This window comes from Idiotropiscis lumnitzeri, chromosome 16 (genome assembly GCF_059441095.1).
Source record: "Idiotropiscis lumnitzeri isolate Australia: NSW breed Sydney's pygmy pipehorse chromosome 16, RoL_Ilum_1.0, whole genome shotgun sequence".
NCBI classification, from domain to species: Eukaryota; Metazoa; Chordata; class Actinopteri; order Syngnathiformes; family Syngnathidae; genus Idiotropiscis; species Idiotropiscis lumnitzeri.
Window position 1 is genome coordinate 17,321,197 of NC_142406.1, and position 24,955 is coordinate 17,346,151.

Here is a 24,955-nt window from a genome sequence, read left to right on the forward strand (position 1 = left end):
CTGACGTCCCGTGTTCTCCTTTTTAGAAACCGGACTCCGTGTCTTCCAGAGATCTTCAGCTGGACTTTCACTGTAGCCGCAATTTATGCAAAAGTCCCTCTCGCCACTAACCCTGAGCTCACTCGATGTTAGAAAGCCTTCAAGTGCCTGAAAAAAAGCAAACAAACGCGTCAAGACGGGCGGCTGCTGCGTATTCTGGAGATGGCGCTGCGCTTTTGACGCTTGCATGACTGAACGAGCGGAATGCGATCAGGTTCATCCCACAATCCACGTCAAACACTCCCGAATGTTCGGATCCAGGTGACTGTCAGCCGTCGCACCAATGCTGGAAGCTTTCGCAGATTCCGTTTAGTTCTTCAGCTTTTTGTTTGTTTGCCACCAGCCTTAGCGTTTGTATTTTTTTTATGTTCAAGCTCCTTTGTAAAGCAACAGCCAATTATCGAGCGTATATCATTTTATTTTCCTACACATTATATTTCTGAGTTGCATGATTTACTAACATTTCAAAAAAATATGAATCAGGCTGTACCCTTGAAATCATTTGTTGTATTCTGATGACGATGATGCACCAAAGGGGTTTGAAGGACATATTTTAAAGCGTGGTGTATTTATAATAAAAGCAAAACGCTGAAAAGGAATTTAGTTGTAACGCCCTCGCTATGTAAATAAACGACATCAAACACTTAACGACTGTGCGAATGTTTGTTGCCGTTTGTCGGCGGACATTCTTGGCAAACACGCGGCAAGGTTATCCGCCGGCAATTTTCAAAAAACATCGGCGCAGCTGCGCTTTCAGATCGGTTGCTCCGTTTTCGTCTCTGCCTTTAAACTTCACCGTGCCGCACACTCGTTGCGACGACTATTTTGTCAAGCAGCAAATTTGCGGAGCGACGGGAATTGTCGTGCCAAGCTGCAACTGGCTTCGTGTGAACGGGGGCTTAAAATCGTGGTCCAATGTCGGTCCTCGAGGGTTTTCTTTCAGGACGGTTCCGGTGCTTCTTCAGAGCTTGCTGATCATCGGATCGTTCGATGACGGAAGGCGGCCCCCTACGACATACCCGACCGATCGAGACCGATTTGTTAAGCTCGACTTTAATTTCCCAGCGAATTCGTCCCGAATCGTAACGAAAAGCTGAAATTTAGTTCCCGGACTCGGGACCCCCTTGGAATTCAATGTGTGCCAACATCAGTGTCTGAAACCGTGACACTTGATTTCAACACATCAACCGACTGCACTGTACGAAAAAGGCAGAAATACTTTGAGATTTTTATTTTTCTTTGGGGGGGAACAGCAAAAAGTGGGCCAGGTGTAGGAGGTGAGTCTCTCCAACTTGGGATCGTTGAGCCTTGGCGGAGGTCTGCGCTTGGCCGTGTAATCTTCTAGATCAGGGGTCTTCAATCCTGTTCCTCGAGGGCCGGCGTCCTGCCCGTTTTCCACCTCTCCCTGGTGCAACACACCTGAGCGATCGTTATCTAGCTTCTGCGGACCTTGTTGATTATCGGATCGTTTGAATCAGCTGTGTTGCAGCAGGACACCGGCCCTCGAGGAACAGGATTGAGGACCCCTGTTCTAGATGAACTCTGTCAATTGTCAGGTCACCCCATGGGAACGAAAGCAAGCGACCCCCCCCCCCCCATGTAATTCGACTTTGGTGCTTTCAACACGAGGTGTTAAACTTGACACGGCGGTGGCGATGGCGGCCCCCTTGCACGCAGATTTCACCCGCATCATGCCAAAGACTGAAAAATGTGCCGTTTGACTTCAAGCCACGTTCCTGCACAGAGGCCGCGAGATAAAAACCAGCGCAAAGGTGGCTTTAAGATCTTCAGTCTGGTGAGTCTCAAAGAAGTTTTTCTTGATTTTCAAATTCAGAAGACATGAATTGTTGTAACAAGAAGTTTGACTCCAAATTGGGATGGTTTGGTCTTGCCACCGGCGTTGACTCGACTCAATGGTTTTTTTGTAGTTCTGATGTGGAAAAACGAGTGCTACTAGAAGTCCGAAGAGATGTGTGTCGCAATCTTGTTTAACATTTGCTGCTTTTCACTTGAGATGTCTTGACAAGCAAACGACTCTGTTTTTTGTTTTCGGCCTCTTAAAGTGGGTGTGCCACTGATAGTAGTTTGATTACAAACCTGCTCGTCGCCGTGACGGCGTGACGGCGTGTGTGCTTAGCGCCACATACTTGGCTTCCTGTGGCGTTGGAACGTGCGGCGTGACGAGCGGTCGGCCTTACACGCCTCGCAGCTTTGAACGCAAATGTGTGTTTGAAGGCCTGCTGAATGTTTTGAAAAGTGATTAGCTGAGGCTTTGCGCTTTCTTGCCGTTTTACTGTGCAAACACAAGCAAGATGAAGAGCCGGAAGAAAAAGCACAATGTCGGCTCGCTGAAGAATTTTTGGGCAAACGTCAAGCTGATGTGAAGTGGGAGTGGCGCTGACGACGACGGACAATGGTGCACATTCCGGGCGAGGGAAGGTCGGGAGCGCGGTGGAATCCTTCAGGGCGCCGATCGGAAACTTGAAACGGGCCGTCGACGTCGGTTTAGTCCTCGTCTTCCTCACTAGGTCAAATCAAATTGATGTTATTCACCTGCGGCAAAGTCAAACGTTTAATAACTCCGACGGAGTGAAATGAGCCGCTTGGCTTTTTTCTGCACTGACATGAAAATTGAATTTGCAAGCATTTTTGTCGAGAATTAAACATGGTGGCGATGACGTCGTCATCTTGGCGGCTTTTTTCCGCTGAACTCTTCCACATTTTATGTGGCAAGCAATCAACATGTCAACGCCGTCGCATTTGCGGTCATCTTTTCATACTTTCTTTGTTGTCGTTTTATTTTCGTTGTGATTTCAGTCGAGCCTCTGCTTTGTTTGGACCCGTTCCCGCTTAAACCGGTGACCTTAAAAAAAGTAAATAGATGGAAAAAGAATTGCCCGCAGCTACCACTCCTTCTCGTTTGTAGCAACGTGACTTGATCGTGAGGTAAATCCGACGAGACCAAATCATCCTCGCTTATGACAAGAGGATTAATTGACGTCTTTTGACTGATCCGCTTTCTGACCCGAGCCAATTCATCACCGAGCAACTTTCAGGCCCGAGACTTTGATTCAACTGCAGGTCATTAGATTGCAAAATTACAACCGATCTCATCTGGGCTTGCTTCGTGGCCAAGTGGAGCGGCGACGTCACCTCTTTTTAATGGTTGCCCCCTACAGGACCGGAGTGGTACGACATTCTTTCCAACAAGTCCGATGGAGATTTTGGTGGAGTGCGGCGCTCTCCTTCCGAACATGCGGCGGTGAGTATTTTGCATCACCCCTTCGTCACTTGTTATTATTCAAAGTCCGTTAGTCCATCAGTCGGTCCGTTTCGCACGCAATTATTTGCCAGTCCACTGAACTGGTGGCTGCCTGGGTTAGGGTCACTTTGAAATTTTCATTTAAAATTGAAAATGGCTTACCAAGCATTGTGACCAAAGGCAAATCAAATCGCGCACTACGACCACATTTATGAATATAATATGCAAAACGGCCGTCTGTCTGTGATGTCCTTCGGTTCCTGACCCGGCACTCGCGATCGAAAAGCTTATGCTTAATTTTTTTTTTTTTTTTGGGCTCTTCAAACTCGTTATCTCACCATTTGAAATATTTTGGCCATGAAAAATGCAGTCCTCACATTGTTCAAGCGAATATCAGATCAATCAGGGTGGCCAGCGCACACAAAAAAAAACAAAAACAATTGGCGCTTATCGGAATGGAACGCGACACTGTGCTAATGTTCCTACTTGCCGGTGACGCAATGGAATTTAAATGCGTGTTTACGTGACGACGAGCCAGTAAAAGCGTCAACGTTGGAAGTTGTTAAGTTTCCACCCGTCCATCTTTGTCTGCTCGGGCGACGTTTTGCGCAAGTTTTTAATTGTCAAAACGTAAGACTGCATCGTGTGTGGACGTGTTCTTGTGTGTGTGTGTGTGTGTGCGATGATTCACTACCGATAAGCAATGCAGTAAAGCGACGTTGCCCAACCTTTGAGCCCAAGCCCACATTTTATGAGTTTAAAAAAAAATGTTAAGGCCAGATCAGGATCCATAATTACAACAGAATAATGACAACTTTGTCTCGGTTGTTCTGCCTGCCACTATTTGTCACTGGACTAGATGGCTGAACAAAGATGCGTTATTTGTCGTGGATAAATAAATTTCAGATTAATTTGGTGGGAACTGAACTGGAAATTGGCAGAAAGAAATTGCAATAAATATTTCGGCTATGCAACTATTTAAAACGTAAACAATGAAAGTTTATTTTTCGTTCCCATGTGTATTGTGCTGCTTCTTTTGATGTGCGCACATTGGCCACCTGAGGGCGGTATAACATGCGCATCCAGTTAATGTGGACAAGGTCACGCCTCAGTCCGCCGCAGAAATCTGAGCCGTTCTTCGCAGAAGAGAAATAATCGCTGCACTGTGAGTGTTCTATTGTCTACCGGTGCCGCGCCACCGTTTGTGTTCAGATAGCCGTCGCTTGAATGCTTCTAACGATCGCAATGTTGCTCATTTCTTCGCCTGTCGGTGGCGTTTTGCTTTGAATCTTGAGATAAACGTGTCATTTTAAATAAACTTGTCATTTTCTTTGTTTGATGTTTGACAATTAACTTCAACTGGGTGTGGCATGAAACAGGTTTTTATTTTTTTTTATGTGTTTTCTCACTGCTGTTTGTTGTGCTGACTTCATTGCCAGCATGCCGTGGGATCGTGTTGAATTTTTCATCGCAAGTTGAAGCAAAGAAAAAAAGTGTGCCGACAACCGCTTGTATAAAGGACAAAGGTTTGGTTTATTTATTTATTTATTTTTTTTTTTTCAGGGGGGGGCAGGTTGGTTCGTATTTATTTTTGCGAAAATGCTTCATTTTAATTCCGTTTTGATGAGTTTTAGTTTTCATTTTAGTTTTCTTAATATATGGATTATTTGTGGCGTGCAAGATAAAAATAAAGAAAATACTAATGACGATATACTGCAGAAGAAAGTCAACTCCAATTCTGAATTGATTGTTTGAGCTTCCATCTTGTGTCCGGATGTGCAGCAATCTGCAATCGCATCCGACTGCATCGCTCGCTCTTTTGGAATCACGACAGTCGACGCGTTTCTCATTTCAAAGCACACCTGTTAGCCAATTCCACATTTCTCCGTCTTGGCTTTTATTCTTTCAGAGAACAATAGAGGCGCTCAAAGGAAGTGGACGAGAATTCTTGGCATGCTCCAGGCTCGCCCTCCGGTACCAGACACGCCGAGGTCCTCCCCGGCGGGAGGAAGTTCCTCCGAATGGGAGGAGGGGTGGGCGGGCAATAGTGAGACTTGCCCAAAGGACTCACCTTAAATCCTCGCATGACTTCCGAGGAGATTTTGTGCACGCCTTGGGAATGTCTCTCTCGTCATTTGACATCGGCTGCTGAGGAAGTTGGACTTTGTGCACTTCGGACGGCAACAAGTAAGCAATTTCTTTTTCTTTTTTTTTTTCCCTCTCATTGTCCTCGTTTTGTCCTGTCCTGTCTTTAATGTCAAGTGGCGGCCTACAGAATCAACGGAAAGTGCAATCCAGCCCAAAATGTGATTTGGGTGAAATCAGCACTTTAGAAAAAAAAGTTTCTTTGCCGGTGCTGATCGTCAAATGTCAGAAATGTGCTCGGCGAGCCGACACCCTCTCGGCTGAAAAAGAGAAAGCGAACATTCCTCACGCGGTCGCCTTTCACCTTTCTTGGGAGACCAAATAAGTTACGACTTGTGACATTTGCACAAGTTGAGACACTGACTTGTTGACATAAGATCTCATGATGCCACTGATTTTTTTTTTTTTAAATGAGCGAATGGAGTGACTGGATTTGACCCCCAAAATTTGACTTCCCATCGACGAGTTTTTTCTTGGAAGCTGTTGACGTTTGATTGACGCAACAAGCATCCTCGGTGGCTCCCAGACGTATTTTTTCAGCGCTCATAATTCACAAAGACAGGAAGGCAAGACATCAATTAGCACATGAAAGGAAATCGGCATAACTCACCGTCAACGCGACTTTAATCGTCAAGTATTTTTCTTTTCTTTTTTTTTTTTTTTTTATAAATGGCTTTAAAAGAGGAGAGTTTTTTTTTTTTTTTTTTTTACCATTACTTTGTGCATTCATTGTGCTTTTACTTGAGGACATTTTGTTGAAAACTCACTTTTACCTGTGAGTGTAAACAGAAAAAAAAAAAAGACGATTTAATGCCTATTTGACTAACTAAAGTCATTTGCTGCAGAATATGCGGACAGCTTTACTCATTTCAGTTGCCTCATTTTTCTTTTTTCAGCTCTGGAAATGCTCTCAGATAAAAGTTTCCAAGTGCGACGTCACCAACGTCGTTTTACTGACGTGTTTTCGAATCTTTCCGCTTTTCGTGTGACGCTGGCAATGACGGACGGTTTCAAGAAATAGTTTGCTTGCCCGGATGTCAAAAAGGAGCACATTTTAGACGTCCGCACATGAAATGTTGCAATTAGGCCTCAAATGTATTTGTTTATTATTCGACGTGATCATTTATTCCTGTACCATGTGAGCAAATTTACACAAGCTTGCGAAAAGCCGGACACCTGCAAGCTGCTGTTGCGCAAACAAGAGGCGCTTGTTTTGTGTGCTGACGCGCGGCCAGTCGGGCCAGTAGGTTCTCATTGTGATGATGTCACAGGCGAGGGAAATACACACCTTGCCACCAAGCGGCTGGATGAAAGAGTGGCGGACGCTACTTTTAACGTTACGACTCCTTGGCAAAATCCAACTTGCCTGGCAGCTTGACATGCAAGATTTGCATTGTCAAAAAAGCTGCAGCTCTTTTTTTGAAATTGTGGCTTGCAGCGACTTGGCATCCGCCAATTGGCTGATGTTTGGAGTTATGATGTCATCGGAATGTGGTGGGGCACGCACGAGTTTCAGGGAGGGCTGCATGGGAAAATGATAAAGTGCAAGTGATGTTTGAATAATGAAATGAACGCCTTTTCTCCGCAGAGGCAGAAGTTCCACAATAATCCTTTGCTGGAATTTTGGATTTTGGGATATCACGCCAAAGTCGAGGCTGCCGACACACTCAAAAAGAAACTAATCGGGTATGTTGTTTTGTATTTGAGGTTTCTATTTTTCAATTTAGGGAAGAGATTGTCAATCCCAGGCGTCTAGTCTTTATCCTCTACAAAGAGCAAATCCTCGGTCGGAGGCTGTGAGCAGCTCCAAGTATATCCGGACGTCTACGTTATGCTGCCCCCCGGTGGCCACAGTGCACACAACACAAGCGGCGTGTCTCTTTCAAGTACATTATGATGCAATGCTTATTTTGAACATTTTCTTTTTGGGCGGAGCACCATTAAGGACTTTTTAGCCATTTTAAGGCGAAACCATGATTTGAGATACAAGTGTTTTGAGTAACAAACATGCCACCAAACTAATTGAACTTGTCTCGGTGTAAAACGTTTTTAATATTAATCAGAATCTTCACGTGTGTGGCAATTGCAAAACAGCAAAGTAGCGAAAGATTTTAATCGATGCTGTAATTACCGTCAGTGACGAGGATGTCAATCAGTTGAGCGCCAACAAGAGTGGGAAAAAAAAAATCAACAAAGTAAAATTCACATTTGTTTGTGAATACAGTACAGAGGTGCGCCAAATGCAAATGCATGTTACGATACACGCAAGTTATAAAACTTCAGAGTTTCCGCAGTTTACAAAAGCAAAGTAACCCAAATGTGCCGTGGTGTCTAACCGACACAAACGCAGCGATGAAGTCGTTTCGGTAATTAGTTATCTGAAAAAAAAAAAAACAATTTGAGTCTTGAAAATGTAAACCGATGGAATAGTCACGCCGCCCAGCAGACAAGTTCATCGGGCGCCGTTCATAACCTCAAAGCGCCGTGTACTGGGCTGTTGTAAAGCCCTTGTAGTTTTTCATTTCCAGTCTGTCACCCACCCATCATGGGTCCACGGACTCCATTTGGCTCCCAATCCGCTCGCTGAGAATCACTCCAACAGACAATTCTGACGCAGATGTTTCCGTTGCACTGCTACACTAGGCCAAGATGAAGTCTGCTGATCCAAACGAGAAGCATGGGCACCCCCAAATCCATGGCCCCGTGGCGGGCGTCTACCTGGAGAAGTCCAAGCAGAAGATCAGCATATATGAAGCCATGAAGAAACGTCTGCTGAAACCCGGAACGGCGTTGGCCCTGCTGGAAGCGCAGGCCGCCACGGTTGGTATCGTAGACCCCATGAAGAACCAAAAACTTCCAGTCGTGCGGGCCGTCCAGGAGGAACTGGTCGGACCTGAGTTGAGGGAGAAGCTCCTGTTTGCAGAGAAGGCTGTCACTGGTTACGTGGACCCTTACACGAACCAAACCATCTCTGTGTTTCAAGCCATGCAAAAAGACTTGGTGCCCAGAGATTACGGTTTGAGACTACTTCAAGCGCAAATGGCCACAAATTTCCTGTTTGACCCAATTGAGAAGACCAACGTTCCAGTTGAGTCTGCCATCCAGAAAGGCTACTACGAAAAAGGGCTGCTGGACGACCAGATGTCCGAGTTAAAGGTGTTCTACGATCCTTCCACACAACAGCACATCAACTACCAAACGCTGGTGGAGAAGTGCATCGTGGAGCCTGACACAGGCCTGCTGCTTCTCCCCATCTTCATCACCTTCAAAGGGTTAAGACGAGGCATTTCCTCGGCAGAACTCTTTGAGTCCAAGATCATTGACAAAGAAATCTACGATAACTTGCAGAAGGGGAAGACCACAAGCCAGGAAGTGATGCTGAATGAGACCGTGAAGGAATACCTTCAGGGCAAAGGTAGCATCGCAGGCATTGCAATCCTCTCATCCAATCAGATACTGAGCATTTATGAAGCCATGAAGCGCAGATTACTGATGCCTGGGACGGCGCTCGTTCTGCTGGAGGCGCAGGCCGCAACGGGATTCATGATTGATCCTGTAGAAAACAAAAAGATGACGGTGGACGAGGCTGTAAAAAACAAGCTGATTGGCCCGGAATATTACGCCAAGCTGCGCTCCGCCGAACGAGCCGTGACTGGATATAAAGACCCATACACCGAGGAAACCATTTCCCTCTTTCAAGCCCTTTCCAAAGATCTCATCTTGAAAGAACATGGCATCCGCCTACTGGAGGCGCAAATTGCCACAGGGGGAATCATCGACCCCATCCACAGCCACAGACTCCCCACGGATGTTGCCTTCAAAAGAGGCTATTTCGACCAAGAGATGAAAGACATTCTTGACGATTCAGGAGACGACACAAAGGGATTCTTTGATCCAAACACAGAGGACAATCTAACGTATCTTCAGCTGATAGAAAGGTGTGTCACAGATCCAGCTAGTGGACTCTGCCTGCTTCCTCTTCGAGACAAATCCGCTGGACTGAACTTCACCTTTATTGAATACCAAACCAAGATGGCCTTCAAACAGATGAAGGTGAAAGTGACATGTGGCAAGTACGGCGGAATGACTGTATCTCTGTGGGAACTGCTGATGTCAGAATACTTTGATGAAGAACAAAGGAAAGACATCATACGGAAATACCGTGAGAGGAAGCTCACAATCGAGATGATTGTCACAACAGTTCTGGAAATCATTGAGAAGTCTGTCAAAACCACCAAGGTCATCTTTGAAGGAATCAGAGAAACGGTCACAGCCAAGCAGCTGGTTGAGGCTGACATCATCAGCGAGGAGATCCTAGATGATCTGAAGCAAGGGAAGAAGTCTGTTAAGGAGGTGATTGAGGATCAAAACCTACATGTGTACCTCCAAGGGAAAGGCAGTATTGCTGGTGTTCTGCTTCCTGACTCCCAGATCGTGACCATCTACCAAGCGAAACAGAAAGGCAAACTGATGCCAGGAACAGCTCTGGTTTTGCTCGAGGCGCAGGCGGCAACGGGATTCATCATCGATCCTATCGGAAACAGAAAGTTTTCGGTGGACGGCGCCATCAAAGCCAAGATTGTCGGGCCCGATTTATGCCAAAAGTTACGCTCTGCAGAGAAGGCGGTGACAGGATACAGAGACCCATACTACGGGACCACAATCTCTCTGTTCCAGGCCATGCAAAAAGACCTCATCGTAAAGGACCATGGCATTCGACTCCTGGAGGCGCAAATTGCCACCGGCGGCATCATCGACCCAGTTAACAGCCATCGCATTCCCGTCCAAGTGGCCTACAAGCGTGGGTACTTCAATGAGGAGATGAACGAGATCCTGAGTGATCCTAGTGATGACACCAAAGGCTTTTTTGACCCCAACACTCATGAGAACCTCACCTACTTGCAGCTCATGGCCAGATGTGTCACAGATCCCAGTACGGGACTCTGTCTCCTGCCACTGAAGGGCAAAAGTCACAAAGTCAACATCGATGACGCCATGAAGGAACTATTCAGAACAACAGTAGTTTCTGTGCGCTACGGCCGCTTCAAGGGCAAGCGCGCCACTCTTTGGGACCTCATCAATTCAGAGTATCTCTCTGAGGAAAAACGACAGGGGTTCTTCAAACTGTTCAAGTCAAAGAAACTCACAATTGAGGAAATGGTTGAGTCGATTTTAATCATCATTGAGAGCAAGGAGATAAAACAGCAAGCAGAGTTGAGCTTCCGAGGCCTCCGGGGGGAGGTTTCCGTCGTGGATCTTTTGGAGCTTGGAATAGTGGATCAGAAAACCTACAGCAACTTGATTGATGGAACATTAAAGAGCACTGATGTGTTGAAAATGGAGAGCGTGAGGGCCTACCTACAAGGGAAGAGCTGCGTCGCCGGTGTGATACTGCAGCCCTTCAATCAGAAGCTGAGCATCTACGAAGCGCAGAAAACTGGCATCCTGACCCCCGGCACAGCTCTTTGCCTCTTAGAAGCACAGGCGGGCACGGGATTCATCGTCGATCCGCTGGCGAACAAAAAGCTCACCGTGGAACAAGCGCTTCAGGAAATGTTAATTGGTCCTCACATGTATGAAAAGCTTCTGTCTGCGGAGAGGGCTGTCACTGGTTACACCGATCCCTACACGGGCCAAAAGATCTCTCTTTTCCGAGCCTTGAAAAAGGATCTCATTGGGAAGGAGCACGGCATTCGTCTACTCGAAGCCCAAATCGCGACGGGTGGGATCATTGATCCCTTGAAGTGTCTTCACTTACCTCTTGACGTCGCCTACAGGAAAGGATATTTTGACGAAGAACTGAATCGAGTTCTATTGGACCCAAGTGATGACACAAAAGGTTTTTTTGACCCCAACACCAAAGAGAATCTGACATACGTGCAAATGTTGGCCAGGTGTGTAAAAGACAAAGAAACGGGACTGTTCCTCTTTCCAATGACTAACACCCCAAAAACCTCCAAAACAGACGTGGGGCTGTACACTGACAGTGAAATCAGGCAAGTGTTTGAAGAGACATCTGTGAGCATATCATTAGGACGCTATGCAGGAAAATCTGTTTCTCTCTGGGACTTGATCCACTCTGGCTACTTCACTGAAGACCAGCGAAATGAACTGATCGAAAAATTCCGAACAAGAAAGGTCACCACGCACATTATCATCACCATCGTAATATCTACCATTGAAAAACTGGAGAAGAGTGAAGCCCCCAAAATGATAATGGGCCTGAGAAAGCCCGTCTCAGCCAAACAACTGCTGGACTCTGGCATTATCGACAGTGACGCATTCAAACAGGTGCAGGAAGACAAAGTGACTTTGGCAGAAGTCACCAAATGTGAGCGCGTGCAACAATACCTGAATGGATCACGAAGCATCGCTGGGGTTAAAGTGTATCCATCGCAAAGAGTCCTGAGGATATACGATGCAAAAACGGAAGGCATGTTGACAGAAGGCATTGCACATTTACTGCTTGAGGCGCAAGCTTCCACAGGATGGCTCATTGATCCTCTCTCAAACAAGTTCTACACTGTTGACGAGGCCGCAAAAGAGGAAGTCATTGGGCCAGATGTGTGCGAGCAGCTTCTGTTGGCCGAGCGAGCCATCACTGGCTATAAAGACCCCTACACCGACACAACAATTTCACTGTTTGAGGCTATGAATGAGCAACTGATTCAAAGAAACGATGCCATTCGTCTTCTTCAAGCACAAATAGCAACAGGCGGAATCGTAGACCCAAATATGAGTCACAGGCTGCCTGTTCATGTTGCAGTCAAAAGGGGACTTCTGGATGACCAACACAAAAATCTCCTGCTGAACCCCCCTGAAAACTCAAAGGGATACTTTGACCCAAACACCAAGGAAAAACTCTCCTACCTTGAGCTAATGGAGAGATGCCAAAGGGATCCTAAAACAGGCCTGCTTCTTATACCGCTGCACGGGGAGAAATCAAATGTTTTTCACACAAAGGAACAAATAGAGCTTGAGTTGAAAAACAAAACAGTTGCCATGCATGTGGGAAAATTCCAAAGCAAAGATGTGACCTTGTGGGAATTGTTGCTGTCTGAATACATATCACAGAAGAAGAGGGAACAGCTCATGCAACAATACAAGACCGGTTCCATAACACTCGAAGAGCTAATTGAAATACTCACAGTCATCATAACAGAGGTGTCTTCCAAAGAAAGAAAGTTCAAAGGACTGAGGAAGCAGGTCTCAGCAAGTGAGCTCTTTGAGTCAAAGATCATCTCGAAGGAGCTTTTCAAACAAATCATTCAAGGGGAAGTGACGGTAGACAACGTTAACAAAATGGAATCGGTGCAAAAATATCTTGGGGCCACAAACTGCATAGCTGGCGTCAGAGTTGAGTCGACAAAGAAGGTTTTGAGCATCTACGAAGCAAAGTCCAGAGGCCTGCTGACTCCCGGGACATCTCTTGTACTCCTAGAAGCGCAAGCTGCTACTGGCTTTGTCATCGACCCAGTCAACAACAAGAAGCTTTCAGTGGCTGAAGCTGTGGCTCAGAATGTTGTCGGGAGCGAGTGGAAAAAGAAGCTGCTTTCAGCAGAACGCGCAGTCACAGGATACATTGACCCCTACACTGGTGAGATCATTTCCTTATTTCAGGCCCTGATCAAGGATCTCATAGTTAAGGATCATGGGATTCGACTTCTGGAAGCTCAAATTGCCACAGGCGGCATCATCGACCCAGTCTACAGTCACAGAGTTCCTGTGCAGGTGGCTTACCAGAGAGGATACTTTGATGAGGAAATGAACCAGATTCTGTCTGACCCAGATGACGACACCAAGGGCTTTTTTGATCCCAACACACAAGAGAACCTCACCTATCTCCAGCTGATCGAGAGGTGTATAACAGATCCCATCACTGGACTTAGCTTGTTGGTTGTTGTGAAGAAAGGGGAGTTCTACTTCTTTGTTGACGAGGCCACAAAACTGAGATTGAAATCAACAACTACCAACAGAGCAGGCGGAAAGTATCAGGGGACCACGGTAACTCTGTGGGATCTGCTCTACTCCAGATACATCACTGAGGAGAAGAGGCGGGAGCTTGTGCAGCAGTTCAAGTCTGGTGCCATCACAATTGAACGCTTTTTGGAGATTATCTTGATGATCATTCAGCCGAAGACCACCACCACAACCACGTCGTCAGTCATCACATGTCAAATACCGGAAACAAACGTTGACAGCAGCACCACAAAGACCACCATCACTGACACAGTCACAGAGACCGGAATCTTTCATGGCATCAGGAAGGACGTCAGTGCTACAGAGTTGCTTGAATCCAGAATCATTAATGAAGACCTCTACAAAGATCTCAATAGAGGAACAATCACAGTGAAGGAAGTCAGTGAAATGGACTCTGTCCGTAGGTATCTAGAAGGGACCAACTGCATTGCAGGAGTGTACCTGCAGTCAACCAAGGAGACCCTGAGCATCTATGAAGCTAAATCCAGAGGCCTGCTGACTCCTGGAACGTCCCTTGTGCTCCTAGAGGCTCAAGCTGCCACTGGTTTTGTTATCGACCCAGTCAACAACAAAAAGCTTTCAGTCGAAGAGGCTGTGGCTCAGAGAGTGGTTGGCAGCGAATGGCAAAAGAAGCTGCTCTCAGCAGAACGAGGTGTCACAGGATATAGAGACCCTTACACCGAAAAAACTATATCTCTGTTCCAGGCCCTGAAGAAAGACCTGATTGTCAAAGATCATGGAATCCGTCTCCTGGAAGCTCAAATTGCCACAGGCGGCATCATCGACCCAGTCTACAGTCACAGAGTTCCTGTGCAGGTGGCTTACCAGAGAGGATACTTTGATGAGGAAATGAACCAGATTCTGTCTGACCCAGATGACGACACCAAGGGCTTTTTTGATCCCAACACACAAGAGAACCTCACCTATCTCCAGCTGATCGAGAGGTGTATAACAGATCCCATCACTGGACTTAGCTTGTTGGTTGTTGTGAAGAAAGGGGAGTTCTACTTCTTTGTTGACGAGGCCACAAAACTGAGATTGAAATCAACAACTACCAACAGAGCAGGCGGAAAGTATCAGGGGACCACGGTAACTCTGTGGGATCTGCTCTACTCCAGATACATCACTGAGGAGAAGAGGCGGGAGCTTGTGCAGCAGTTCAAGTCTGGTGCCATCACAATTGAACGCTTTTTGGAGATTATCTTGATGATCATTCAGCCGAAGACCACCACCACAACCACGTCGTCAGTCATCACATGTCAAATACCGGAAACAAACGTTGACAGCAGCACCACAAAGACCACCATCACTGACACAGTCACAGAGACCGGAATCTTTCATGGCATCAGGAAGGACGTCAGTGCTACAGAGTTGCTTGAATCCAGAATCATTAATGAAGACCTCTACAAAGATCTCAATAGAGGAACAATCACAGTGAAGGAAGTCAGTGAAATGGACTCTGTCCGTAGGTATCTAGAAGGGACCAACTGCATTGCAGGAGTGTACCTGCAGTCAACCAAGGAGACCCTGAGCATCTATGAAGCTAAATCCAGAGGCCTGCTGACTCCTGGAACGTCCCTTGTGCTCCTAGAGGCTCAAGCTGCCACTGGTTTTGTTATCGACCCAGTCAACAACAAAAAGCTTTCAGTCGAAGAGGCTGTGGCTCAGAGAGTGGTTGGCAGCGAATGGCAAAAGAAGCTGCTCTCAGCAGAACGAGGTGTCACAGGATATAGAGACCCTTACACCGAAAAAACTATATCTCTGTTCCAGGCCCTGAAGAAAGACCTGATTGTCAAAGATCATGGAATCCGTCTCCTGGAAGCTCAAATTGCCACAGGCGGCATCATCGACCCAGTCTACAGTCACAGAGTTCCTGTGCAGGTGGCTTACCAGAGAGGATACTTTGATGAGGAAATGAACCAGATTCTGTCTGACCCAGATGACGACACCAAGGGCTTTTTTGATCCCAACACACAAGAGAACCTCACCTATCTCCAGCTGATCGAGAGGTGTATAACAGATCCCATCACTGGACTTAGCTTGTTGGTTGTTGTGAAGAAAGGGGAGTTCTACTTCTTTGTTGACGAGGCCACAAAACTGAGATTGAAATCAACAACTACCAACAGAGCAGGCGGAAAGTATCAGGGGACCACGGTAACTCTGTGGGATCTGCTCTACTCCAGATACATCACTGAGGAGAAGAGGCGGGAGCTTGTGCAGCAGTTCAAGTCTGGTGCCATCACAATTGAACGCTTTTTGGAGATTATCTTGATGATCATTCAGCCGAAGACCACCACCACAACCACGTCGTCAGTCATCACATGTCAAATACCGGAAACAAACGTTGACAGCAGCACCACAAAGACCACCATCACTGACACAGTCACAGAGACCGGAATCTTTCATGGCATCAGGAAGGACGTCAGTGCTACAGAGTTGCTTGAATCCAGAATCATTAATGAAGACCTCTACAAAGATCTCAATAGAGGAACAATCACAGTGAAGGAAGTCAGTGAAATGGACTCTGTCCGTAGGTATCTAGAAGGGACCAACTGCATTGCAGGAGTGTACCTGCAGTCAACCAAGGAGACCCTGAGCATCTATGAAGCTAAATCCAGAGGCCTGCTGACTCCTGGAACGTCCCTTGTGCTCCTAGAGGCTCAAGCTGCCACTGGTTTTGTTATCGACCCAGTCAACAACAAAAAGCTTTCAGTCGAAGAGGCTGTGGCTCAGAGAGTGGTTGGCAGCGAATGGCAAAAGAAGCTGCTCTCAGCAGAACGAGGTGTCACAGGATATAGAGACCCTTACACCGAAAAAACTATATCTCTGTTCCAGGCCCTGAAGAAAGACCTGATTGTCAAAGATCATGGAATCCGTCTCCTGGAAGCTCAAATTGCCACAGGCGGCATCATCGACCCAGTCTACAGTCACAGAGTTCCTGTGCAGGTGGCTTACCAGAGAGGATACTTTGATGAGGAAATGAACCAGATTCTGTCTGACCCAGATGACGACACCAAGGGCTTTTTTGATCCCAACACACAAGAGAACCTCACCTATCTCCAGCTGATCGAGAGGTGTATAACAGATCCCATCACTGGACTTAGCTTGTTGGTTTTTGTGAAGAAAGGGGAGTTCTACTTCTTTGTTGACGAGGCCACAAAACTGAGATTGAAATCAACAACTACCAACAGAGCAGGCGGAAAGTATCAGGGGACCACGGTAACTCTGTGGGATCTGCTCTACTCCAGATACATCACTGAGGAGAAGAGGCGGGAGCTTGTGCAGCAGTTCAAGTCTGGTGCCATCACAATTGAACGCTTTTTGGAGATTATCTTGATGATCATTCAGCCGAAGACCACCACCACAACCACGTCGTCAGTCATCACATGTCAAATACCGGAAACAAACGTTGACAGCAGCACCACAAAGACCACCATCACTGACACAGTCACAGAGACCGGAATCTTTCATGGCATCAGGAAGGACGTCAGTGCTACAGAGTTGCTTGAATCCAGAATCATTAATGAAGACCTCTACAAAGATCTCAATAGAGGAACAATCACAGTGAAGGAAGTCAGTGAAATGGACTCTGTCCGTAGGTATCTAGAAGGGACCAACTGCATTGCAGGAGTGTACCTGCAGTCAACCAAGGAGACCCTGAGCATCTATGAAGCTAAATCCAGAGGCCTGCTGACTCCTGGAACGTCCCTTGTGCTCCTAGAGGCTCAAGCTGCCACTGGTTTTGTTATCGACCCAGTCAACAACAAAAAGCTTTCAGTCGAAGAGGCTGTGGCTCAGAGAGTGGTTGGCAGCGAATGGCAAAAGAAGCTGCTCTCAGCAGAACGAGGTGTCACAGGATATAGAGACCCTTACACCGAAAAAACTATATCTCTGTTCCAGGCCCTGAAGAAAGACCTGATTGTCAAAGATCATGGAATCCGTCTCCTGGAAGCTCAAATTGCCACAGGCGGCATCATCGACCCAGTCTACAGTCACAGAGTTCCTGTGCAGGTGGCTTACCAGAGAGGATACTTTGATGAGGAAATGAACCAGATTCTGTCTGACCCAGATGACGACACCAAGGGCTTTTTTGATCCCAACACACAAGAGAACCTCACCTATCTCCAGCTGATCGAGAGGTGTATAACAGATCCCATCACTGGACTTAGCTTGTTGGTTGTTGTGAAGAAAGGGGAGTTCTACTTCTTTGTTGACGAGGCCACAAAACTGAGATTGAAATCAACAACTACCAACAGAGCAGGCGGAAAGTATCAGGGGACCACGGTAACTCTGTGGGATCTGCTCTACTCCAGATACATCACTGAGGAGAAGAGGCGGGAGCTTGTGCAGCAGTTCAAGTCTGGTGCCATCACAATTGAACGCTTTTTGGAGATTATCTTGATGATCATTCAGCCGAAGACCACCACCACAACCACGTCGTCAGTCATCACATGTCAAATACCGGAAACAAACGTTGACAGCAGCACCACAAAGACCACCATCACTGACACAGTCACAGAGACCGGAATCTTTCATGGCATCAGGAAGGACGTCAGTGCTACAGAGTTGCTTGAATCCAGAATCATTAATGAAGACCTCTACAAAGATCTCAATAGAGGAACAATCACAGTGAAGGAAGTCAGTGAAATGGACTCTGTCCGTAGGTATCTAGAAGGGACCAACTGCATTGCAGGAGTGTACCTGCAGTCAACCAGGGAGACCCTGAGCATCTATGAAGCTAAATCCAGAGGCCTGCTGACTCCTGGAACGTCCCTTGTGCTCCTAGAGGCTCAAGCTGCCACTGGTTTTGTTATCGACCCAGTCAACAACAAAAAGCTTTCAGTCGAAGAGGCTGTGGCTCAGAGAGTGGTTGGCAGCGAATGGCAAAAGAAGCTGCTCTCAGCAGAACGAGGTGTCACAGGATATAGAGACCCTTACACCGAAAAAACTATATCTCTGTTCCAGGCCCTGAAGAAAGACCTGATTGTCAAAGATCATGGAATCCGTCTCCTGGAAGCTCAAATTGCCACAGGCGGCATCATCGACCCAGTCTACAGTCACAGAGTTCCTGTGCAGGTGGCTTACCAGAGAGGATACTTTGATGAGGAAATGAACCAGATTCTGTCTGACCCAGATGACGACACCAAGGGCTTTTTTGATCCCAACACACAAGAGAACCTCACCTATCTCCAGCTGATCGAGAGGTGTATAACAGATCCCATCACTGGACTTAGCTTGTTGGTTGTTGTGAAGAAAGGGGAGTTCTACTTCTTTGTTGACGAGGCCACAAAACTGAGATTGAAATCAACAACTACCAACAGAGCAGGCGGAAAGTATCAGGGGACCACGGTAACTCTGTGGGATCTGCTCTACTCCAGATACATCACTGAGGAGAAGAGGCGGGAGCTTGTGCAGCAGTTCAAGTCTGGTGCCATCACAATTGAACGCTTTTTGGAGATTATCTTGATGATCATTCAGCCGAAGACCACCACCACAACCACGTCGTCAGTCATCACATGTCAAATACCGGAAACAAACGTTGACAGCAGCACCACAAAGACCACCATCACTGACACAGTCACAGAGACCGGAATCTTTCATGGCATCAGGAAGGACGTCAGTGCTACAGAGTTGCTTGAATCCAGAATCATTAATGAAGACCTCTACAAAGATCTCAATAGAGGAACAATCACAGTGAAGGAAGTCAGTGAAATGGACTCTGTCCGTAGGTATCTAGAAGGGACCAACTGCATTGCAGGAGTGTACCTGCAGTCAACCAGGGAGACCCTGAGCATCTATGAAGCTAAATCCAGAGGCCTGCTGACTCCTGGAACGTCCCTTGTGCTCCTAGAGGCTCAAGCTGCCACTGGTTTTGTTATCGACCCAGTCAACAACAAAAAGCTTTCAGTCGAAGAGGCTGTGGCTCAGAGAGTGGTTGGCAGCGAATGGCAAAAGAAGCTGCTCTCAGCAGAACGAGGTGTCACAGGATATAGAGACCCTTACACCGAAAAAACTATATCTCTGTTCCAGGCCCTGAAGAAAGACCTGATTGTCAAAGATCATGGAATCCGTCTCCTGGAAGCTCAAATTGCCACAGGCGGCATCATCGACCCAGTCTACAGTCACAGAGTTCCTGTGCAGGTGGCTTACCAGAGAGGATACTTTGATGAGGAAATGAACCAGATTCTGTCTGACCCAGATGACGACACCAAGGGCTTTTTTGATCCCAACACACAAGAGAACCTCACCTATCTCCAGCTGCTTGAAAGGTGCACAATAGATCCCATCACTGGACTAAGTTTACTCCCCTTGGTCAAAAAATGAAGAATCTTTTCATATTTTGTGCTTTGTGGTCCATCTTAGTACTGCGATGAGGACTGTTTTTTTTCCCACCCTCAAAAACATTTAATTTTAGTTCCATATTGATATGCCTAGAACTTGTTCAGCTCGGTCAACTCAAATATATTCTTAATCATTTTTTGTTGAAGTTCATAGATACTAGTTTGTCTTTACTGTTATAAAAAAAAGACCAAATAAACGTATATGTGAGCAATGCTGCTTGCTTTATTTCAGTAACAATTCTGCAAAGAGGTGAAGCTGAAGGATGAACATCAGACAGGTGCTATTCCAAAAACGTTGAGAATTCAACTTTTACGCCTTTGAGCGCCTAGAAAGTAGAAAATGAGCAATGTCACAATGACCGAAAAGCCTTAGTGTTATGATTTTGACTCAAATAACACCAAACGCTGTCATATTTATAGAACCAAGACAAATGCCATCTAGAACTGTCAACATTTCTGGTAATCAATGAAATGACGGCGTCAATTGGAAGACTAAAACGCAGTGAGTGAATCCAGACTTCACTGTAGTCTTAAAAAAAACTTGGAATTTTAACGAGGCAGACGTGTGTCATGGTTCTGGCTCTACTCCAATTTGTCCAACAATTGGCGAATGTCCTCTTGTCCGTGGTAAATCCTCTTCAGCCCTCTGGGAAGATTCCGACAGGAGGATAGGTTGAGGTAGTCTAGCGCTGTCAGTTGGCTGATGACAGACCTGCAAAACCACAGCAAAGATGAAAATGCAGTCATGGTGGTTTGGAACAAACCTTTGAGCCAGGTGACATCCAAACGTCGACGGCAGGAAATGATTTTCATTGAAAAGTGATCATTTCTGAGGGCACAGCGGTTGACTCACTGGTTCAAAAGGTAAACACAGAAAAAGTGGTTCCTGGTACCTCAGGGGAGCTGGAGTGATCCTGGTGCCGGTCAGGTTGAGCGAGCGCAGGGTGTCTGCGTTGTTGGCCTGGGTCAGATGGAACATGGCCTCCTCCAAGTCCTCCTCAGAGAAAAGCTGATTGGCCACGTCCAGCTGCTGTAGCGTGCGACTCCACTTCTTGGTCACGGCCTGCAGGTCCTCCTTCAGGGACAACGTGCCCATCAGGCTTCCGAAATGACTCCAGAAGAGGCACTCCAGATCTGCCGGACACAAGGAAGGTATATTTCATTTTTTGAAGGGAAATGAAGGTCAAATTTAAGAGCATTGCTAAATGTCTTCATTGTAAAAGCTTGGCGGTTTCTTGTTTGGATTTTTTAGAAACCTTTTTTTTCTTTTTCTGAAATATGTCATTGTTGTTGAATTCACCTCTGGATTGAGACCTTCACCCTGTCTTCCAACCCTAACCCTGGTTTGAAACTCAAATGAGTAATTCTGACTGGTTGATAACCCTGATTTGAAAAACCTTACCCACCTTTTGAAGGCCAACTCTGTCTTTTGAAACTAACTCAAACCTAAAATTCTCCATTGAAAAGCGAGCCCAATCTGGAACCCCAAAACAAGGCAAGGCCTTAAAGTCAAATGTCTTTACCGGGACAGGGTAACGCCACCAGTCCCGCCGACGTGATGCGCGAGCAGCCTCGAATGTCCAGCACTCGCAGCCGGGGGGAACCAAAGAGTATGTCCCGTAAGTTTTTATTGTTCAGGTTGGAGTACAACGAGGTGGCGATACACAACTCCTCCAGTAGGGGGAAGCCCGAAGAGCATTCGGGACCTTTGCGCATGTTCCTGTACAGTGGCAGGACATTCAGCAGCCGTAAAGTCTGATGACAAGAACAATGGGTTTTTTGGAGCTGATTAATATCAGGAAAGCGCAACAAAATACTGACGGGAGGTATGCGGCCGATGACGTCTCTTACCTTAAGTTTGGGGCATGCCATCTGGAGTGCTTCGATGTAAACGGACATTTCCATGAATTTCTTGTCCAGCATTGTATTGACCTCCAGAAAGTCCAGATGGGGACAAGACCCCTTCTACGGAGACGAGAACAGAAGTCAGCTTTGTTGCCATCGCATCTGAGAGAAGCGTGCGGTTCCTTACAGAGATGGATCCGAGGACTCTGTCGTTCTTCTGAGCGTGAGTGAACCAAATCTGCCGGATCTGAGGGCCGTGACGTTCCAGGTAAGTGAGAAGACCTTTGATTTTAAACTACAACGACACAATTAATTGTTTAATGCGCTACATTGAAGTTTTTGGGCAGAAACAAATACACTTTTGACAGTCGTGTACAGTAAAATTGAAATGCTATTATGTATTATCACATTTACCGTCATTCATACTTATTTGGCATGCAGCTTAAAGGAGTGTTTCCCAACCTTTGTGCCAAGGCATATTTTACCATGGAAAAATCTCAAAAGGAAAAATAGAGATGTGTTTGCAAAAGTGTACACACCCGCTTATAATCATGTATGTGGTGGCTGAGTTCAGAATTAAATGGAAGTCAGCACACACCTGCCACCCTTTAAAATGCCTCGGATTAACCCCAAATAAAATTCTGAGGTTCTAGAAGGCTTTTTGTTGTTGCATCTTCCACGATAGCACGATTCGCACAACACTTCCACAGCATCGGAAGGATTTGACTGTTCAAAAGTATTTGTCAAGAGAAGGGCACACAAAGGTTGGGAATCACGGCTTCAAACTTTTTTTTCCCCTCTGCTCTGCCAACTGCCGCTGCCACGTTTCTTCGCACGATCGTCTCACCTCCGTGAACTTTATATTTAAGCTTTGCAGCGGGCAGCTGTGCAGGGCCAAGCTCTGGAAGGCCGCCTCTGTCACGCCAGTGCAGTGTAAGAGCGTGAGGGCAGTTAAGTGAGGGCAGAACTGCGACAAAACCTGTCAGGAGATTTAAATTGCAAGGAGCCGTAAACTCTGAAAAGCAGATTTCATGACTCAACCTGTTGACTTACGTCTACTGCGTGGTCCACATTCTCGGTCCACTCGTAGAGGGAGAAATCACGCAGCTGAGAGAATCTTCCAAAAAAAAAAGAGAAAAATGAAGGCCGCATTTAGACGGAGTGTTTACACGACTCCTCTTAACTCAATCCCTGCCATTGACCAGTCTAGAAGCCAAAAAGTGCATTCTTTTTACCTCGGCTGGCAGTGAAAATGGCAACATTGTGTACCACACCTGTTCTCCGCCAACCAGTCTAATGTGTCTATAATCTGGCGCTGCGTTTTTGGCAGCTGATCTTTGCCTGGCGCGATCCAGCAGTGGCTGATGGAGACTTTCTGCCACAGGACAGGAGTGGCGGCGGCGGCGTTCCACAGGCGACACACTCGGCCCACCCTGGCACGGGAAACGCATCATTATATGGCTGTCATCAAGCCAACATAACTGAAAAGGAAAGGTTGTTCAAACATTTTTCGACATCATTTTGGATGCTCGTAACACGGAAAATTCTCACACTGTCTAAAATGTTCACGAAACGTTGGATATATTTTCCTTCATCTTTTTTTTCAGGATTAAGAATAAAATCCATCCAATTTGTGTGTTAAAATATGTCCCCCTCCCCAACTTCATTTCAGTTATTCAATTTGATTTTCCTCCGAGCACATGAAGTTGCTCAGCTATTCACATTTTAACTTATGCCCAGTGTTTTTGTCACAACCTTTATTCCAAAGCTTCTCATTCTTATGATGGCAATATTTACAAAACAAACATTGTAGTAGGTACTTAAATAGTACCTGCACAGAAAGGGGACAGGACCACCTTGGGTGACCACCATCTTAAAAATATTGGCCAGAACCTCCTGAGGAAGACATTGTCCCCATCTGTGGTCGTTTGTCTTCTTGGCATCAAACAGAGGAAGATCGACTTCCTCTTTTTTCTCAATGGCTGACGTACTCATAGGTTTCCCCTTATTTTTCTTTCCTCCCTTGTCGTAGGTCCAGTCGGAGTCCTTGTACCTGCCCTTGTCCTGTGAGGCGCTGCTGGCGATCATGAAAAGCATGTCCTCACCCTCGTGCACCGTGTAGTAGGGCTGGGCTGTTCTATTTTTCTTTTTAGCCTTTCGGGTTTTGGGTTGAGGGGTGTTCCTCTTTCGCAAGGCTTTCCGGGAATTTGGTGGTTGATCTCCCTGGGTGGATGTGGATGCCTCGGCATCTTCAACAGCTCCTTCAGTGGACGCCAGCATCACGATGCTTTCTTGTCTTTATGAGCCAAAAGGCAGGCACAGATAATCTGACAAAAATAGACACCGAGAAAAAATCATGGATTTATGTTCCGTTTTATTATAATAGCCTAAATTTGTCTTGGTCACATGTTTGCATCCTTGTCTACATATGTGTCAATGTTAAACTATCTGTTTAAATTTGATGTCTGTGAAGTGCTTTGGGTCTTTTTAACGTGACATTTTATGTGCATATTACATTTACTACCCAACTTGAGAAATGAAAAGGTGGCATTCCTTCACGAGTTTTAACTGTTCATTTCACAGCGATGAAAAAAAGCCACATTCAATTGTACAAAAAATCAAAATACAATAAAAACACAATCATTACCGTCACCTCAAATATGTGTCCGCATTTTTGTATTATCACACAGTCGGATCCAAATGTTTGATAATTATGGACAAAAGTGAGAAGTTGGAGCAACTGGGGAATGATTGACTTCGGCAAGGCCATTTAACAGCCCGTCACTGCAGCTTCCGGTTTTCTTTTTTGTTTTTTTTTAAGCTACACAACTCAGCAACGGCGCGCGACATAACGACGACAAAAGTCACAATTCGAATGAGTGCGGACTTACGTTGAACAGACGTCGTTATATTTCGCGAGCTATATCTTTTATATATTTTATAATCCACGGTTCGAGCAGCAATTAGCACTTGCAGGCCCTGTTGTGTTTCTTCAATTCCCCGGAAGTTCTGGGCAGGATACGCCCTCCTGCAATATGATTGGCTGACTCTTGGCCGTTTAATCTAAATAAACTTTTTTTTTCTTCATTTTGTCCAAATGCGATACATATTTTCAATGGGCATTGGTTACACGTTATAGGTCAATTAATTGTGAGGCGTGGAAAAGTTTCTAAATGATTTATCATGGTTCATTGTTGTATATCACGAAAATGTGCCGTTTGAACAGCGTTATGCATACTTTTTATATCCACTTTAGCTTCCCTTTACGTCCTTTGTTAATAGTTTGAGTAGATTGACTATGTTGATTGTGCTATCAGTAAAAATCGTTTTCAATGTTCATGCA

The 24,955-nt window shown here is 46.0% G+C and overlaps 3 protein-coding genes across 17 annotated transcripts in view; 2 read left to right on the forward strand and 1 right to left on the reverse strand.

Moving 5' to 3' along the window:
- Positions 1 to 687, forward strand: part of pleca (plectin a) — a 48,602-nt gene extending 47,915 nt beyond the window's left edge. For all 14 annotated transcript variants that reach the window (XM_088278691.1, XM_088278692.1, XM_088278693.1 and 11 more), the window contains one exon: positions 27 to 687. The gene's annotated coding sequence lies outside the window, so the exon portion shown is untranslated. The remainder of the gene's footprint in view (positions 1 to 26) is intronic.
- A 4,642-nt stretch (positions 688 to 5,329) lies between these two features.
- eppk1 (epiplakin 1) lies at positions 5,330 to 19,979 on the forward strand. Its single transcript, XM_088278705.1, has 3 exons — positions 5,330 to 5,488; positions 7,035 to 7,132; positions 8,090 to 19,979. The coding sequence occupies exon 3, from the start codon at positions 8,096 to 8,098 to the stop codon at positions 19,748 to 19,750; it is 11,655 nt and encodes a 3,884-aa protein (XP_088134831.1). The 5' UTR covers positions 5,330 to 5,488; positions 7,035 to 7,132; positions 8,090 to 8,095; the 3' UTR covers positions 19,751 to 19,979.
- fbxl6 (F-box and leucine-rich repeat protein 6) lies at positions 19,971 to 24,630 on the reverse strand. Of its 2 annotated transcripts, none has more exons than XM_088278706.1 (10): positions 24,504 to 24,630; positions 23,444 to 23,939; positions 22,887 to 23,045; positions 22,666 to 22,729; positions 22,460 to 22,591; positions 21,800 to 21,907; positions 21,619 to 21,732; positions 21,291 to 21,522; positions 20,661 to 20,901; positions 19,971 to 20,479 (listed from the first exon to the last, which is right to left on the reverse strand). In XM_088278706.1, the coding sequence occupies exons 2-10, from the start codon at positions 23,890 to 23,892 to the stop codon at positions 20,350 to 20,352; spliced, it is 1,629 nt and encodes a 542-aa protein (XP_088134832.1). In that variant the 5' UTR covers positions 23,893 to 23,939; positions 24,504 to 24,630; the 3' UTR covers positions 19,971 to 20,349. The 2 variants fall into 2 exon arrangements, with proteins under 2 accessions (XP_088134832.1, XP_088134833.1); XM_088278707.1 differs by lacking the exon at positions 24,504 to 24,630 and adding an exon at positions 24,266 to 24,403.
- Between the last annotated feature and the right edge of the window lie 325 nt (positions 24,631 to 24,955).

What these genes read in the sequence shown, in the direction of transcription:
- eppk1 (XM_088278705.1), top strand. Translation starts at nt 8,096, where the DNA reads ATGAAGTCTGCTGATCCAAACGAGAAGCATGGGCACCCCCAAATCCAT.
- fbxl6 (XM_088278706.1), bottom strand. Translation starts at nt 23,892, where the DNA reads ATGCTGGCGTCCACTGAAGGAGCTGTTGAAGATGCCGAGGCATCCACA. An exon ending in GACTGGTTGGCGGAGAACAG is followed by an intron (nt 22,730 to 22,886) that starts GTGTGGTACACA and finishes TTTTTTTGGAAG; the next exon opens with ATTCTCTCAGCTGCGTGATT. An exon ending in TGGCATGCCCCAAACTTAAG is followed by an intron (nt 21,523 to 21,618) that starts GTAAGAGACGTC and finishes TCTTGTCATCAG; the next exon opens with ACTTTACGGCTGCTGAATGT.